Genomic DNA, 18,222 nt, shown 5'->3' with positions numbered 1-18,222 from the left:
AGGTTTTTATTAGAGGTGCTCTTTAACCTATAAAATAAAAAACCCTCCAAGCTACAAATCACTGTGTAGTGAATTCACTGTGAGTGTGAATTAGAATGTTATTTTGACACACAAGGAATCATGGCTATAAGAAAAGCCTGCTATCCTTTAGTTTGATTTCACTCGTATTGATCAGACACCTATCCCACATGATCATATGACCCTTCAAATTAAAAGCTCTGACTTTTAAATGAACTCCGAGGGCCTTTAACTTGGAAAACCTCATCATAAAAAGGTAAAATTTTGCATTTCATCATTAAATTGACGTTATTGTCAGGTGGGCAACACCGATTGACCGACTGACTGATTGATTTGTAATAACTATACAGGGTTGAGTTATTACTACAAGTTTTGTAGAGACACACAACACTCTGTGGTCTCTAGTGTTACCCGCCACGGTCAGGTGTTTATTTTTGGTAGCTGCCACATTTGACGTAGATTCATCATAGCAGTGCTCGACATTTTTAGTTAGCCTTTTATAACTCAAAGTGTGTGTGAATAACACGTTAAATACACCTGTGCTTACCCTGCTATGACATGTCAAACAGCCTCCAGCAGAAAGGAGTGTATTAGGGCAGACTGGGGAGGTTCAGTTAACAGAACGTTTTCACAGCAGATGTTATCAGATATCTTCTGGTTTGGATTTGCTGCCATTTATCCAGATTACATCGCTCAAATTGAATGAATCAATCAGTTTAAAATCTGCAGGATTTATTTAAAGTGTCAGTACATTATATGTCTGTTATTTTTGTCCTTGTGGCTATAAACAGATGCTTGCTGTGCTGTTTGGGGGTAAAAAGCTAAAATGGCTTCTTAAAGGCCCTTTTTGGTAACAAGCTACTTGGTGAGCTGCAGGTCACCTGAACGCAGCGAGTAACAGCGGCGAAACAGTGCATATGTTTTTAAGGACTGCAATTACTCTTCACACACATTCGAAGAGAAGCACTTAGGCTCGTTTTTGTGTGTTTTAAGTGACACGCTGTCTGCCAAGGGGTGCGAGAAACAACAGCTAAGACAGGAAGCGAATTCGTTCAACATCCGAATGGTCTGCCACAAAGAGAAGCTGCACACATGCACTCCATAAATCAGGCGGCAGGGACAGACCGTTTCGAAGTGTAAGGACTGTGAGTGTGGGGGTTGTGTGTAATGCTGCAGGTAGTGTTAACATCAAGCAAAGCATGCAAAACTTGTAGATCTTTGCATGGCAAATACTTTTAAATTTTAAAAGTTAGGAAAATTACTTTCCAGGGAGATAGATGTGAAAAACTGAACTGTGTCTGGCCGATGTGGGTGCAAGAACAGTGGCTTTTCTTAAAGGAGCCGTTTTAGTCCAAAATCATATGTGCACATTTTTCTTCTGGCCTTTTTGTGCCGTTTGTTTGTCTTTACCGTTCTGGTGCTCAGCATTGGTCTGGAAGCTTGTTTCCTCCACTGAAAAACACTTTTCCCCCATCTATGAGTCAAAATGTTCGGGCGTCTTCTTTATAAGTCAAATTTTCAACTTCTTTCTCTGCAAGTTTGAATTAGTACGTTGAAATTTTGAGATACTTAACCCCAAATTTACACTTACAGATGGCACAAAAATGTGTTTTTCCGTTGAGGAAATATGCTTCGATAGCTTTGGAGATACCTCCACACACATATTACGTATTCATCTTTGTCTTCATTTGTATTTTCTGTTTTCATTTTTGCACTCTCACGGTATAAGGCCCTCACACTGAGCTTCTGGCACTTTTATTTTAAATATGTTGTTTAAAAAGTATTCTAGACTGCATAATTTTTATGCAGTAATAAAGTACCTATATACCAATTTAATTTCCTGCTTTATTTTGAAATTCCTTTTCTTGTTTTATTGCTGCTCCTTCCTTCCTGTGTCCCATCAGCTAATTTACTCAGTGAATGTATGCATAACCTTACAGCTCAAGCTTTAAAGTTTCAGTGATTCTGTTGTGCACGCTGACCTCTGTTTTCTCCTTTGCTGAATTTTTTTCAGACCCTCTGTGCAACCGCAACCCTGATCAACAAAACTGAGATGTGGACTTTTATCCTGTGTACCTTTAAATCCAGTTTCCAGTCCATTATTTGGTTCAGCCACTACGCTGCAGAAAAGTCTGCCTTGTCTTGAATATAATGGAACTAAAAGCCCGCTACCTTGTGGTTTAAAAGTGCCAGAAAAACGTATTTTAAAAACTCAGCAGCAGTAATGTTCCCACACAAACTCTGCAACACTTTCGTAGGCAGGCACAGAGACACTTTCTCCAGCATGTGTTTCAGCCCTGAGGTCACAAGGACAGAGACATAAAGACCTGCTTCACAGCCTTTGTTACATTTTTACACGTTTATCTCATTTTTGTAACAAATATTCCATTTGCATAACTTTCTAAATCGTGTAACACATTAATATAACAACTTCTGGGTTTTCGCCTGCGTCCACACTATAGTTTCAGTCGTCCACATTTAAACGGCCGAAAACGCCTACGTTCCAGTCCTGCGCATGCGTGAAATGCAAGACGATTCGACCTGCCTCATTTCTGTCTGCCGTTTATAATGCCCTTTGCTATCTTAGTTTGATTGGTCACATGACTGCATCACATGACTAAAATGTGTCATAGTTTTCGAAAAAGCTCCGGGTTTGCTGTCCACACCGCGACACAAAAACGGCGTTTTCGAATGTATCCGCTGTGGAGAGCGTTTTCAAAACGCAGCGTTTTCCTTGACCGAAAACGCCGTCTCAGTGTGGACGGACGGCCAAAGCGGAGAGAAAAAGATGCGTTTTCAAACGAAAACGTATTAGTGTGGACATGGCCTCAGGGTTCAGTATCCTAGCCAAGGATACTTCAACATGCAAACTTGACCTCTGACCTCGATCTCGAGTTCACTGAAATAGACACTAATACTACCTGTGATTACAAAAAATACATAAAAATCATAATAATAATAATAATAAAGGTGTAACCATGTTTATTTTATCATTATTAATATATGTTTTACAATGTTACTGGTACAGCGATGTTACCGTGAGCGCTGCCTGGTGATTTCTGGAAACCGGCCCTGACTCTGAGTTTTTCTAATAGACTTTTTAGGTGATTTGATGACCACAAGGTGAGTACCATCTAGTTTCATTATATTCAAGTGAAGCTTGATATGACTACAAAACTCACACCAAAACCATGCAGGTGGATACATTTCGATACAAGCCAAAGGAAAACACGTATATGTGATTTCAGGGTGAACTTCTACACGAAAGCGGACACCACACACTTTTAGAAAATCAGCTTTCAGGTTTGCAAGGTTGAGTATTTTGCACTTGAAAGACACTGGGGACCCTTTTGAAGGTGAACATCTGTTACATTTAAAATCCACTGCAGTAGAGCAAAAAGTGTGTTTTTACTTTCGTGTTTTGTGCAGGTAAAAGTGTAAAATTAAAGCTGCTGTTCATCCATTTATTGATCTGAAAAATGGATGATTTCTGAGATCAATGCAAATTCCGCAGGTGAGTGTGTGGTTCCTCCTCTGTGTTTTGAGCTGACCTCGACCAGGTGGTTGTCGGGACCGTACAGGTCTTTATCCAGCTCGATCACCAGGCTCTTGAAAAACGAAGAGAATTTCTTCTTCTGCTTCCCCGGCTGCAGAGCAAACAGATAGCAATCAGAAAGACGTCGGTTAAGACCCATAATCAGTCACACACATGCATAAGCAGATTCACAAACGCAAACTACTGTTGCCATGTCTTTGCTTATAGCAACATTACTCATCAAAAACCCACGAGAGGCGGGGTGAGATCAGAAAAAAGAAAAAGAAAGACGCAAGACATTCTCAGAGTCCACTTCCTCCGAGCTCAACCAGAAATATTTGTGGTCTGTGAAACCTAAATGCTTTGTGCCGCTGCTCTGAGAACATCAGAGCTTTTTGCAGTCAAGCTCGCGGCACAAGAAAAATGCAAAAACCTTCTGCTTTTAAGACACTCGCGGTCCCTCAAGACGCTCTTCTCAACATCAGTCGTTCATTTCATATTCTGAGCCAGACGATACTTTTCTGTCCGTAGTCGTTTGAGCGCATCATTACCGAGCCGAAGACGACCGAGAGCAACTACGAGATCAAAGAGCGGCACACTTTAATACCAACCGGGATGATTTAGATGTGTTATTATTTTAGAGGACAAGCAGTTATTTGACTCATGCTGAATTCATCTACACCCAGCCGCGACAGCTCAGTATTCAGTTATTTTCCTTTAAAAAAAAAAGGACTGTATTAAAACTAAACCCATGCCTGACTATGAATAAAGCAAACTCACATCATCCAGCAACTTCCCCTCTACTCGCAGTTCCCATGACGCAATGCTGCCATCAGAGTCATCTGCGTCAGGTCTGGCAGGGTTGAAGGTGTTGGAAATGTAAAGCCTCAGTTTACGCTTCTGCTGCTGGGACAAGGGCATGACAATAACACAGTTTAAAGGGAGATCTCTGTCTGTTTCTCCTTGAACTGCAAAACTATCCTTAAACAGCATTTTCTCGTTTGTCCCGAGTCCTGATTTCTTTTCGATACCTTCATTGGCCTCTTCAGGGCCTCCTGGATGTCCACGCGTTTGCGCATGATGGTCTGGTCCAGTTTGCGCTCAAATGCAAGCAGGTCCATGTAGGCCTGAGACTCAGGGACCAGCTCACGGATCTGCTCAGAGGGAGGACAGGCTTAGGTTAAAATCAGATAATGTTTCACACCCTGGATTAAGAAGTAAGATTTTCTTTGCATATCTAAATAGCACTAAAGAATTTAAGCTGATAAGCTGTCTATTCTGGTGCGGGTGCTGGTAGGGGGTCTGTTGTCTACTTTAGCCCCTTACATTCAGTATCCTGTAATTTAACCTTTAAGAAGCTTTAAGGTTAGAGAAAAAAAACCCATATTATTCCACTCTAACTTTAAATATGGAGAAAATATGGCTATATGGCTAACTGCTAGCATAGAACAACACTACAAAAATGAGAACTTTAAACAAAGCCTCCAGAAAATACAGCTAACTGCTAGCGTAAAACAATACTGCAGCTTATCATATAAGGTGATAAAAAAACACACACACACAAATGAAGATAAGAATAGGTGGGAAAGAAATAAAGTTACCAGATTATGAAAAACAGCAATAATGCACTGAAGCTAGTTAGCTAAGCGAGTGAGCCCACTTGCAGCTAACGCTAATGCACGGTCATTCTAAGGCTTTAAGTATCAGGACAATCATCTGGTCTTTATCAGTTCTTAAGATTGAAAAAATACAACCTTAGATGACCAACACATGACTTGTGATACATTTTAATTATTTATTTAACAAAAACCCAAAATGGAGAAGCAATGTGTGAAAAACTAAGTACATCCCATAAGTCAGTATCTTGTAGAATCAATGTTAGCAGTGATAACTTGAAGTAACTGTTTTCTATATAACAGTTATCAGTCCATCATATCCTTGTGGTTGAATTTTGGGCCACTCCTCTTTACAGTGTTGCTTCATTTTAATGAGGTTTGCGGGCATTTGTTTATGCACAGCTCTCTTAGCATCCATCCAGGACATTTTAGGCAAGTTGGGGTCTGAACTTTGACTTTTACAGCACCTTGAGTGATGATGTTAAATTTGGCTTTGCAAATGTAACATACACAGAGCACACATCCCAACTGTCTGAACCTCTAAATTATTTAAAAAGTATTTTACATTTTTAAAAGGTTTGTGCACTATAGGGCTCTTTTATATGAAAATTAGCAAGTACGATTTTTTATTATCTGACTGTATTTGTACATAAAGTTGGCATTTTTTAGAGTACCTAATGTGTTTTATAAGCGTTTCTTTTGCAAACGAACTGAAGCTGAAGTTCATTATCCCCGCTGAATTTGAATTGAGGAGTGGCATGACAATGAAATATTCAAACAAAGCCCAACTATCCTGAATGCACTCCACCACTGCTCCACAGTCTCTCATTATCGTGGTGGTCCACACCAGCCTCGTGACACCAGGGGATCAAAATTAGATGCAGGCCGTGCAGCCAAGCAGCCAGGAGTCTCAGGCATTACCATACTGATGAAAGTCCTCGGAGCATCAAGGGCTGCTGCTCACCAAGCTGGGCACACATGCTCCTACGGTTCCTCCCTCCCTCTTCGTTCACGTTTCTTTCTAAAAGGCTGCCTTCATTGTGCTTCTCATTCCTTCTCTATCTCCATCTCGCTCCCTTTCACCGGGCCGAGGTGCCGAGCTGACGGAGGAGTGTGGCAGACATTCCCCGTGCCTGACTCATTATTGTGTAGTGGCGCCCCAGCTGTGCCTGCAGCTATCTCCCCGTCTGGGCTATGTCAGGGGATAAGACCTAACCTCTCAGTCTCCAGATCTGTAAAGCGCTCTGTGTGCTGGCCAGGACATGGCATGGCACGGGGCCGAAAACCGAGAGCACGGGATGCAAACCACAGCCGGCACGGACTCTCACCTGTGGCAGCATGGTGTTTCTGCTGCCTCCTTCAGTTTTACTTGTGGTTGCGTCTTTTCAACATCCCGCTGACTACGCCGATTCAAAAAAGAAAATCAATGAGCCGCTGTCCAAGCAGCAAAATGAAACCCTAAAAAAAAAAAAGCCCCAAAATCTTCAGATCTGTTCCCCTCATCCTCCCTCATCTCATTTGGAAATAACAAATAATCACCTGGCCCTCTGCGCCTCCCAAGAACCCCAAACATCAAAAAAACGACCGGGATTTTTTCTGTGCAGCGCACAAAGGATAAAAAACACACACAGAGAAAAAACACACAGCAACAAAGGTAAAAATATGCAGCCTCACCCTTTGCGGAAGAATCTTGTCTGCCATTTTCCTTCTCTTAGCACTAGAGAGAGAGGGAGAGAAAGACAGGGAGAAAGAGGGAAAAGAGAGCATGTTACTATGGTGACTGATAGCGTAGCACCCAGGCCATCTGCTAAAATGCTGGGCCATATCCAGCACCCCAGCGTCCCAGCTGTGTGTGTGTGTGCGTGTGTGTATCATGTGTTTGTGTGTTCCCTGAGATGGAGCGGTACACCTGGAGAGCGAGAGCCTCTAACAGCCAAAAAAGTGTCACATCTCTTCCCTGACATGTATTCACTGCACACACACACCTTCTGCAGAATCGCTGAGGCCGCCGCCGCCGCTGCAGGACTCGGATGGTGACAGGATGTGTACTCACGACTTTTCAGGATTTATGCGTGTGTGTGTGTGTGCAGCTCATTAGATTCATTAATTCCTTGCAGCGTGAACACACTTCATATATTTTACTTACCAAGAAAGGGCTAAGAGCAACAAGAACATCTGTGCCAAGTTGTCAGAACTTTCTTTCCAGGTGACGCTGATTGCAAAAACATCACTACACCTTCCTACACCCCCCCAAGATTTCCTTAAATATTTAATCATCTCCCCGTGTAAAGTGCTCTGTCGTCGATGCCTGCAGGAGGACGCTGCCTAAAAACAACAAGACGGCACTACACAAATAAAGAAATAAACTCGTTTCATGAGGACGGATCATTTCAACTCACTTTTCTCATTAAAGATAATAAATAATCTTGCCTTTAGGGTGTTACGTCCTTGGGGCGATTCGATTAATTTGTAATCTTGTTTTAGGATATCGAGAGCTAAACTGAGCTTTTTTAAAGCCGAATATTTTGATTTGCTTCCTTGCTAAGAGTTACATTAGAAGATGGAGTGGTAAATATAGACAGCCGGGCTTTGGTTGAGATTAGAAACAAGAAAGGTTCACTAATTAACCACACTGTGCTTTTATCTCTCATAATCAGCTGTTTTCTGTTTATTTAAAGGCCTTTAAAGTGCACTATTGACCCCTCAATGACCCCTCAAGTTCATAAGTAAAGGAGGTATCAACCTGAAATGTTGAAAAATGGATTTAAACAGTTAAAACCAGCAACTAAATCAATTTTACTAGATTGTAGATTTATTAGATACTTAATTAGGTAGCAGGAGCGGCCGACATGAATTCAATTTATTTACACTGATCAGCCACAACATTAAAATCACCAGCCAAAACAGGTTCGGCCCACCGGGTTACAGACAGTTGGTGTCCTGTGGGGGTTTGGCACCGGGATCCATCGGGTCCTGTCAGTTACTGGGTGGAGGCCGCTGCCGTTGGGGAGTGCCCACGTCAGGTTTGAGTTTCATGGCGTTAATGTTGTGGTTGATTAGTTTACACTGTGATGACATTTGAGTTTCAAGGAAACAGTCCAGTAAGGAATCAATTTAACAGATTAAATGATTAACTGATCACACAAATCTAAGTACAGATTGATTTTTCCATAATTACATGAAACTTTAAGAGTTTAAACACTACAGGATCTCTGGAACTTTGCAGTGTGTTTTGAGTTCTCGCCCAGCTCTCTCTGTGGGTGGAAATTTCTCTAGTTAGTTAGATTATTTTTTGTATCTAGAAAAGATTTTTTGCAATGTAGTGAATTTTTCTGTCACAGTGCACTACAACGGTCTGTGAAGCAGTATGTTACATCAGCATGCCAACTACTGAAACAAGCCTGCTGCAAGGAGAATTGAAGGATCCGGGAGTGCATTGGAAAGGGGAAAAAAACAAAAGAAACACAAAACAACCCGCCATTTTACACTCTCTTAAAATGGTTTGAGACTGGATTTCTATTCTATTTATTTTTCTGCTCTAGCTGCACAAAACCGTTCCCATCATGCCATGCTCCAGCCCAAAGCATGCACCACTACATTTCAGGAGTCGGCTTCTACGACCTCTACGTTTGTTTTCTCATTCAGGAAGTGCTGGGCTCAGGTGAAAAGGCAAGAAGGAAAAAAAAAATAGGCCAGAGTCATCAAACGAAAGAAAACGGACATGCAGCAGAATAAAATCCTACTTTGATCCGAGCGTGGGATCTGATTGGGGCTCTCTCATGTCCATCTGCCTCGCCGGCATCTCATTGGCTCCGGGGAATCCGACTGGCTTCCTAAGAATTGGTGAGGATTCGAAGGTTGTCCGATTAGAGTTGTGGCGAGACACACACTCAGTGGCAGCAAGTACGAGGGTAAACACCTGGTGGTTTTGTGTGTGTGTGTCTGTGTGTGTTGGATGTGTGTGTGAAGTTCAAGGGTTTGTTAGTAGGTGCAGACAAGGGCAGGCACTGGGGATGGGTAACGGTGTCCATGCATGCACAAAGTGCAGCAGGGGAGGACCTGGGAGGCGTCCTGCTCGTCTGAGGGACACGCTCATCCAACAGTTTCTCAGTGAACCAAAACAATCATGCTTCACACACAAAGACAGACAATACACTGATAATGAACACAATGGGAACAGACAAGCAGCGTGTGGTGGTTTTACCTCTTTGGGTTCAGCTCAGGATGGCCCTATGGTGCATACATGGTTGGTGATTTATGGATAAATAAGAGCTTTTTGTCATTTCCACAGCCAGAAAAGTAGCTCCTGACCACAAAACTCAGCCTTTTTTTGTGCATAAAACCTCACAATCCTCCTAAGCAACATGAAGTGTCCAAGGTAACCGTGCGTTATGAGCAGTGAGGAAAGTTTTTACTTCAAGGACCAACATTAATAGGAAAAACCAAGGTTCGGGGGTTTATAAGTAATGTGGCACTCAGGGGAAATAAGAGATAAAATTGAAGACAAAAAAAAAAAAACCTAACCAAAATATAGCAGGGTGTGGATAAAGCTGGGGTCTGAAGAACAAAGAGGCAAAGCTAGAGGAGGGAACACGGCACGTAATCTTTAAATCTTCTATTTTACGGCTGCCGGCAGTGGTTTCAACTCTCCTGGGGCGGAGTTTGAGGTGCAACACTCTGAAATCAACTGGAAGCTGTCATTCATTCAGAGGATGTATAGAGACGATGCAGTTCTTTATCTTTGTGCTGCTTTAAAGTGGAAAATCTATTCCAGAATGAGGTTTGAGCCTATTTTTGAGGCAATGGTCAAAGCAGTAGTGGCCAGCCAATCGTACATTACGTCATGTTGCAATATGCGAAGTGTCTGTGGCGAGCAAACAAGGTTTTTTTCAGTTGTGGTGCAACAAAACAAATGTTTCCCCTTTCTGAGAGAAACGGAGCAGAAACGCACTCGCAATACTCAAACGTGGGATTCTGTATTTTTTTCACACTATATCATTAATATACAGACCATAGACTGTATATAAAAGATGGACGTAGCCAACCATTGGATGACACTTCTACTCGAGAGCTATCATCCTGGACAAATGAGTGTTTTGAAGCCAGATGTTACGAGTGAGTGGCAGAGCTGACTTCTTTTCCACAAGCACCCACTCAGCTCAACTACACTCTACTGGACTCGGTTTTGATCATTTTCCATTATAACTGAGTTCCACCTCAATGTGGCTGTGGTCACAACAAGACAACAATGGAGGACATCGTGGCGCCATCATTGGCGGGTTTGACTCTTGTGAAGCAGTCAGTCTTATGACTCATGACTCATGAAGTGACGTCACTGCCTGGCCAATCAGTGGCATGCAGTCTGCTGGCGTCACATTTTCAGCTCAGAAACCCGGCTGCATAGGTTATAAAAAAGTACCAGTCGAGTCAAGTAGGTGAATGATGCAGTGACTTGTCAATCATGTAGTAGGCCCGCCCACATCCTGCATTTTGAGTCGACTGGAGACCACACTAAACATGCGATGAGTCCATAAACTCATCAGGAAGGTGTGTTTTTAGGTCATAGATTCAAGTGAGCTTTCTAATAGACTTTTATAAAACAAGATTTCTTTTTGCAACCACATAAGTGGCTTTTTAAATGCTGGCATGGAGAAAAAATCCAGGATTAATGCACTTCTGCTTTGACTTGACTTTTTAAGACCTACATCCAATTTTGGGGGGGGGAGAGCCCACCAAAAATACATCAACAGAGTCACAACGTTAGCTTATGGTGTGTGTGTGTGTGTGTGTGTGAGTTAAATTGTTCCTTTCTGGGTCCAGGAATTTCCAAAAATATGGCATCTAGTGTGCAGTCACCATGTTTAATTTAAGACAGATTTACGCTTTTGAACTTCATGCACCATATAAGTGAGAAGTTTACACCTACATGCTAGTTGAAGTACCCGAATTGAGACATGCGTGTGAGTTACATATAAAGATAATCTGTCCTGTGGTGCTTCTTCACAAACTTTTTAGGAAAATATATACAGACTTTCTAGGACAAAGGGTTGAGTATTTATACCAATTAATGCAAAGTATTTGTAGCAGGACAGCGTAAGCTCTGCAGAGCACGTGTAGCTGGGACCATAAGGTCTCAATGACACTGCAAACACAGGTGGCCCGCCCTCGGCTGGCAGCAGCAGCAGCGTGGAGTCTGCGCTGGATGGAGGCGCCGGACCATCAACGCGTTTGCCAGAGGACGCGCACTCCAACAGAGCAACAGGGAGCGAAAAAGACAAAGACACCTGAACAGGTCACCCTGCACCATTGATCAGAGCCTCCACAGCCGGCTGGGCTGCTGTGGGGGTTGAGGCCTCGATGCAGTGCAACATTTCCCCTGACCTGTTCGACAAGCCTGCTAAATTATAAGTGGATCAATCGTGCTGCACGTAGCAGGAGAATGAAACAGAGGTCCACAGAGTGTGCATATTGATCCCCTTTCTAATGACCAAACCTGGCACGCACTCGTCTCCTTGTAGTCATGAAGCTACTCTGTGAGCCTCTGTGTGTGTGTTTGTGTAGCCTTGAACTTTTCTGGACATTTCTTGGAAGGACCTGTATGTGAGATCATAAATGTCTGAATCATTCGGACCAGAGGCGATGCGTGCTAACTCACTAACGGAGATTTGCCGCGTTAATGCGGTTATGGCGTTAACGTCATTTTAATGAGATTAACGCTGACAGCACTAATCCAAATATATCTAGATTGAAAGTATATCACTTTAATTTGCAGCAGTGGGTTTATTTATTAGAATTTCTATATAGTAAAACGACGTCTATGCAAATTAGTAAGTAATGGTTTCAAATAAACAGAATAGAATACAAAGTGCTACAATTGCACCCAAAACAAAGTGGATTAAAAGCAGGTGCCACCTGTGGTTAACAGGACTAAGCTAAACAAAGCATTTCCAGTAGTAAGTAAGTAGTAAGTGTGAACAATTTCCTGTTGTCTGCTACATGTGCGAAAGGGCAACGACAAACAAAGTGTGAAAACGAACCCGTCCTCTATTTCATTTGATGGCAACTTCCACTACAGTTGTGGAAGAGGGGGAAGCACGAAATTCGACCTGTTTCGGAAAGTAGCGAAAACGAGCCATACGTGGATATTCAGCGTATCGCTGTAGCACAAAGCGTTTGCATGGACAGATCAGCTCCGTTTAGATTTAACCATGTGCGTGTCAAATTACCGTAACTCGTCACTATTTTGGGAAAGAGAGAAAATTAAAATTGAAGCAGAGAGAATGCTGCTTAGGTTTTAAACAGAAGGTCGTAGGAAGTAATGCACAACTACTGCCGGAGGGTGCTGGTAACGCACCTGGAAGCTATTTGCAAACTGACATCAAACAAAAAAATAGAGCAAGAACAACTTAGCTAGCAGAGGGCGGACTTAGAAAACGAATAGAATAGTTAATGCTAGTTACATTTTCCTACTCTAATCACTTTGTTTTATGAATACATGCGTTAAAAGCATGACAAGACACAGAATACATGTTTCTCATACATCTAATTAGAAAAAGCAACAATATGCGAATAAATTCTCCCAAAGCACTTGACGTCCTGCTTAGTCTCCTGCACGTGGCTCTCTCTCATCACCGTCTCCTTCACTGTGGGTATGTCTGCATGAAGCCTCGAGGAACATTAATGTAAAAGTGACCTATGTGTGAATGTCAAATGAAGCCTGCAATGTTACGTATCCCGGTTTGACAGTAGATAGCGTAAGGATAAGTCAAAGAGACTACCAGAGTCTGCAGACAGCTGTGAGGACGCCACGTTTATGCGATGGTAAAAATTTACACTACAAAGACGCTGAAGACAGCTAGAGGTCGAACCGAGAGCCAGCATTCAGCAGCGACTGTGATGGTGAGAGTGGATGTATACAGCAGTGAGCGAGGCGAAGGATGCAAAACGAGGCGAGCAGCAAGAGAAGGGGAAACGACATGACATGGAAGCTGAAAAGTGACAAACACGCACAAAGGTCATGGTTTCACTCGTCACCGGTGGGATTTTTAAAGCTGGATTTGAAAGATTTTAGGAGATCACAGTACGCAAATGTTGACGTACACGTTGGAGGTACTTCGCTAACATTTTTTAAAACGATTTCACGACTGTTAAACTATGTCGGTGTTAACAAAATAAAAAATAAATAAACAAAGAAATCACATGATTCATGTCTGATCTCCAGTCAAATAGTTTCAATTTACAATGAAATTAAAGAGAAAAGCAGCAAATGATACATTTCATGATGGCGCAGCTAGCAGTTATGTGGTGTTTTTTTGGTTAGTTGCACTAGCAGTGCAAGTCTGCGGCGTGGCTCAGTCCCCCCACTTTTTATCACGAGCCTTTCTACAGTTTTTTTTAAGGAATGCAATGAAATTTCATGCAGTCATGAATCGTGATCACTTTAAGCAGCTACGGTAGCCAACATTTGCCCAAAGGTTGAGCATTCAACACCCTCAACCTGTTGGCAACAACTTTTAATCACAACATGAATGAAAGGGTCGTCTAGTGGGAGGCAACCTGTGTTCAAAGCAGGTCAGACTCGGACTGACTGCATTTACTTTCAGACAGACTGGCAAAGTTTTGCAAATCATTGCTAATTGCACCCTTTGGTTGCAACTCGTCTGCAATATACGTTTTGCAAAAAGGGACTCGACTCAACTGGTTGCCAACCAGTTGTATTCTGGTTATTCCTTTATAAAACTACTGTTGTTGAGTGCCAGTTTCATGTTACAGTTACACTGGCGTCCTGCAGCAGCTACGTCACTATTTATGTGGGAATTTCTGAAGTTCTTTTTCAAATCTCTGAGATGGACAAACCGGACTCTGAATGCAAGAAGTCAGTGCAAAATTAAATGGGATTTTTTGTGTACGCAGACTGTGACAGGTTTGTGATTTTCCATGTAATTTCTAACCTGACCTCATTGAAATGGAAGCTGATAGCACGCGGACTCTCTCTTATTGCCGTACTAACGGCACCAAAGTTGCTTTGGAAGCAGCATCTAGACTGCGAGTGGTCTCAGACCTGGTCCCCATCTCCAAAGCAACCACTTTAAAAGCAACAAGATTGAAAATTTATTGCATGTTGTTGCAATAACTTTTTTGTCAGTCCTAAAATATAAATAAAATAAATTTAAAATAGGTTACAAGTATAATATACATAATGTTACATAATATTAAGACATTTAATTTAAGATATAGAGTTATATTTCAGATTTTTGTAGAAAAATCTCTCCTTCCCATTGTTAACGCACACTTTGATTATCATCAACATCTCAGGAGAATCAGCTTTTCCCAAATTTTCATCCAGATGAAAGTGTAACCACTGTTGAGCTCTTAGATCACATAAAAGCAGACACACAAAGGGTCACTGATTGCACACCATGCAGTGTTTTTGGCCGTTGTAGGTCACTTGGATTGAAACTCACTTTCTGGCACGGTTCTGGACGGCCTGCTGCTGCTGCTGCTGCTGTTGCTGCTGCTGCTGCTGCTGGACCTGCTGGGAGGGGGCAGGCCTCTTACGGCTGGGCTCCATCACTGGGGAGGGCAGGCCGGGCCGCACCGCCGGGCTCCCTCCGTACGGCGGGCCGGGGGGGCCCATGGGAGCTCCCTGGTGGGGCATTCTCGCTCCAGACGGCATGCCGGGACGCTGGAAGGAAAGAGGAAAGACAGAGAGCATGTATTATATAGAAAAGATTCTGAACGTGTTTTGTAATTCATTTTTAGCAAAAATGAGTCTTTCTAAAAATACAACAAAAACATAGCACTGTTTGATTCCAGGTGGAGTGAAGGGGGGACTCTTCTTTGAACACGCCTGACAAAAACACGAATTAGAGCTCCAACAAAGAGCTTCACATCAGCTTCTAATCCAGACGCCACAGACCTGACCCAAAACCCAAACAGCACGCTCACAGAAATAAATATTTTGACTTTCTTCCTCTCTTTGGCAACCTTTGATAACCTTTCAACAATCAAACAGCAGCGGCTTTTACGCAATTTATTGACGTCAATTTGCACCATTTCTGTTTGTGTGTGTCTCCATCCTGGGCAGCGGACATGAAGATCAAACCCAGCTGTGAAGCTTTAACTGCAGCGCCGTCTAATATTGGATTTGTTAGACGGCAACAACAAATACAACAGCGAAAACGTCAGATAACCACAGATCAGTCACCTTAAAAGGAACCTGTTATGCTCATTTCCAAATGTTGATTCTTGGACGTTGCTAGAGTAGCTTTGCATGATTCAAAGCTAAAACTAATCCTTCTTTATCTTAAACTGCACATTGGTGCAGCCCATCAGTTCATCCTCTATGAGCCAACTTTCTTCTGATTGGCTGCCCCTTGCAAACAGAAGGTTTGAAGGTGGGGCTGTGTGCTTGAGATTACCATATTAATAATAACAGGAGGCCGTCTTGACCCCATCTAAGTGCCTAAATGTATCGAGCAGTTGAACAGGTGTACCTAACGAAGTGGCCACGAGCGTATATGACAGCATATACGAAAAACAGAACAAGTCCGCTTTAAGAAAACAACTCTGATTACCAGAAAATATCAGAAACGAGAGCAGCTGCAGTGGAAGAATCACCAATATCTTGTTCTTTCCGCCTTATCTTTTCTCCTCTAAACAAGAATCAGGGTTGGCAGCTGGAAATGAGAATGCACAGAGGTTTTTTCACAGCAGTCAAACTCTGTGACACACACACACACACACACGTATGTCTCCGAAACAATGCAAGCAGTGTCGGAGACCACACTCCCGTTCTGACGCCTGCGAACAACTGGGCACCTCTCACCTGCGCCTGTCACTCCCATGGCAACAGCTGCCTCCCGCCTCGGTTTATTGTCTGAAACCGAACAGGGCAAAAGAAAGCGAGCGAGAAAAGAAAACGCCTGACTTCATCCAGACCTCCGACTGTCTGTGAAGGGCTCCACCAGAACACGTCCACAGAGAATAACCAGTCCTCTAATTAAAAATTCTATTAATTGAAATCATCAGAGAGGAAGAGCGGAAGAGGAAGACGGATGCTGGAATGGAAAATATCACAGCAGCAGCATTTTTAATAGCCGGGAGATGCTTTCCTTTATGTGCGTGTACTAAAGCCACCATAGAAATAAAAGCAGTAGTTCCTGTAATGCAGCGATCCCCAACCTTTTTTGCGCCACGGACCGGTTTATGCCCGACAATATTTTCATGGACCGGCCTTTAAGGTGTTGCGGATAAATACAACAAAATAAAACTAGTACCGGTACCAAAAAAAGAAAATTTATTCATAACACACGTGAAAAGACCAAGGAAAACCGAGTAAACGATAAAAACGATAACAAAATAACGCTGAAAACCGATAAAAACCCTGAAAACCACTCATTTCACACCTGAGCCTCAACTCTTGCGGCCCGGTACCAAACGACTCACGGACCGGTACCGGTCCGAGGCCCGGGGGTTGGGGACCGCTGCTCTAATGGCCATATGAGGCTTGGTCCAATGTGGGATGTTAAAACGCTCAACTTTAAAGCATTAAAAAGCATTTTCGCAGGGTGGGGGGCACAAGCCAATGTACTCCTGATAGGGATAGGGGGAGATGGAGGCAGATGGCCTGCTGTGGTGAGAGGAAGCAGGAAGAAGACGAAGGTCAAGAACAAAAACAGTTTTGGTCTGCAGTTTCAAAAAGTTGGAATTATCTGACAATTTTTTCATGGTTCAGACTTCACAGAGGGCCCCGATGACATTTTGTAGAGTCACCATTTTTATTTGTTTCTTTAATTTTGTCCGTAGCGTCATGGCCACTTCTACTGGTCACCATTTAATATAAATTTTACCTACAACCTAAAGCAATTATTAAAACATCGAAATTAAACATTCTTTATTTTAGGTTGAATTACAGTTAAAGTTCAAATGAATCCATTATGTTTTCCACAGTCTCTGAGTAATCATGTGAAATAATAACAACAAAAATAAACATGATTATAGGTTTTTCCCTAATCAGCCACAGCATCTGTGTCCCAAAAAAGCTGCATGACTTTGTTCGCATTGCTTCCTTTATAATAAATGCTTAATAGTTTCACAGAGAGTGAGAAGTGATTCAGAACTGTCAAATAATTTTTGCATAACTGAGTTCCTATAATGAAAGATTGTTTTATTGATGTATTCTGAGGTGTCAAAATAAGCGATTAAGGGCACAGGGAAGGTCGTCAAACGTCGTGTTTATCAGGGAAACACTTGCTGCAATGGTTAGCAATGTGAGGCCAAAAATCTGTACTTTTATTTTATTTTAGGGAAAATAAATAACAGTTTTGAGGAGCGGTAAAGGTTCAGTTCGGCTTTTTTTTCCCCCCTTCCCAGAACAGCTAATAGAGTTCCTTATTGCATGATATTATTGGGCTGAAAACTGAGGACATCACTTCACCTTTTTACTAAAAATAATCTTCTGTGTGCTCGTAACAATAACTCAGTACTCCATGTAGCCTACAACAAGAAAAATTCAAATGTTATTAATAAACCGCTCGTCCTGTGTTCACATTGTGTTTAAACACAGCTTTAAATCATAGCCTCACTCGGTAAATGTAGCCGAGTAAAAGTAAAATGTTTCTTTCACTTTCAATGTGGACACTTCATTAGGTACACCTTGGCAGCAGAGGTTGGACTCTCTTTTCTTTTCTTCAACGAGGCGCTGGAAATATTTCTCCGATTTTGGTGCCTGTTGACATGACAGCATCACACAGCTGATCTATTGGACTGAGATCTGGTGTCTGTGGAGGTCATGAGTGCAGTAACCTCATTGTCATGCTCAAGAAACCAGTTTGAATTGGTTTGAGCTTTGTAACATGGTGTGCTATCCTGCTGCGTACACTGTGGTCATACATGGATGGACGCGATTAACAGCAATACTCAGGTAGTGACAAAGTGTGCTAAGAAAATAGTTCCCGCCGATCACACCAGCAGCAGCAGTGTAAACTGTTGATACAAGGCAGGATGGAGCCCTGCTTTTACATTGTCACCAGATTTTGACCCAAAAGTCCA

The 18,222-nt window shown here is 42.4% G+C and overlaps 1 protein-coding gene across 5 annotated transcripts in view; it reads right to left on the bottom strand.

The window, feature by feature from the left end:
* Positions 1-18,222, bottom strand: part of smarcd3b (SWI/SNF related BAF chromatin remodeling complex subunit D3b) — a 55,684-nt gene that overhangs the window by 10,906 nt on the left and 26,556 nt on the right. For 2 of the 5 annotated variants that reach the window (XM_005738866.1, XM_005738864.1), the window contains exons 2-7: positions 14,634-14,854; positions 8,913-9,002; positions 6,844-6,886; positions 4,585-4,707; positions 4,334-4,459; positions 3,570-3,665 (exon numbers count right to left, since the gene is read on the bottom strand). In XM_005738866.1, coding sequence (XP_005738923.1) covers positions 3,570-3,665; positions 4,334-4,459; positions 4,585-4,707; positions 6,844-6,886; positions 8,913-9,002; positions 14,634-14,854 — 699 coding nt within the window. The remainder of the gene's footprint in view (positions 1-3,569; positions 3,666-4,333; positions 4,460-4,584; positions 4,708-6,843; positions 6,887-8,912; positions 9,003-14,633; positions 14,855-18,222) is intronic. The other 3 variants (XM_005738865.1, XM_005738867.1, XM_005738868.1) reach the window with 3 other exon arrangements.

The sequence above is a fragment of the Pundamilia nyererei genome, unplaced genomic scaffold (assembly GCF_000239375.1).
Source record: "Pundamilia nyererei isolate P.nyererei 1_Seehausen unplaced genomic scaffold, PunNye1.0 scaffold00087, whole genome shotgun sequence".
Classification (NCBI taxonomy): domain Eukaryota; kingdom Metazoa; phylum Chordata; class Actinopteri; order Cichliformes; family Cichlidae; genus Pundamilia; species Pundamilia nyererei.
Note: the sequence above shows the minus strand (reverse complement) of the source record. Positions and strands in the feature narration are given on the sequence as shown.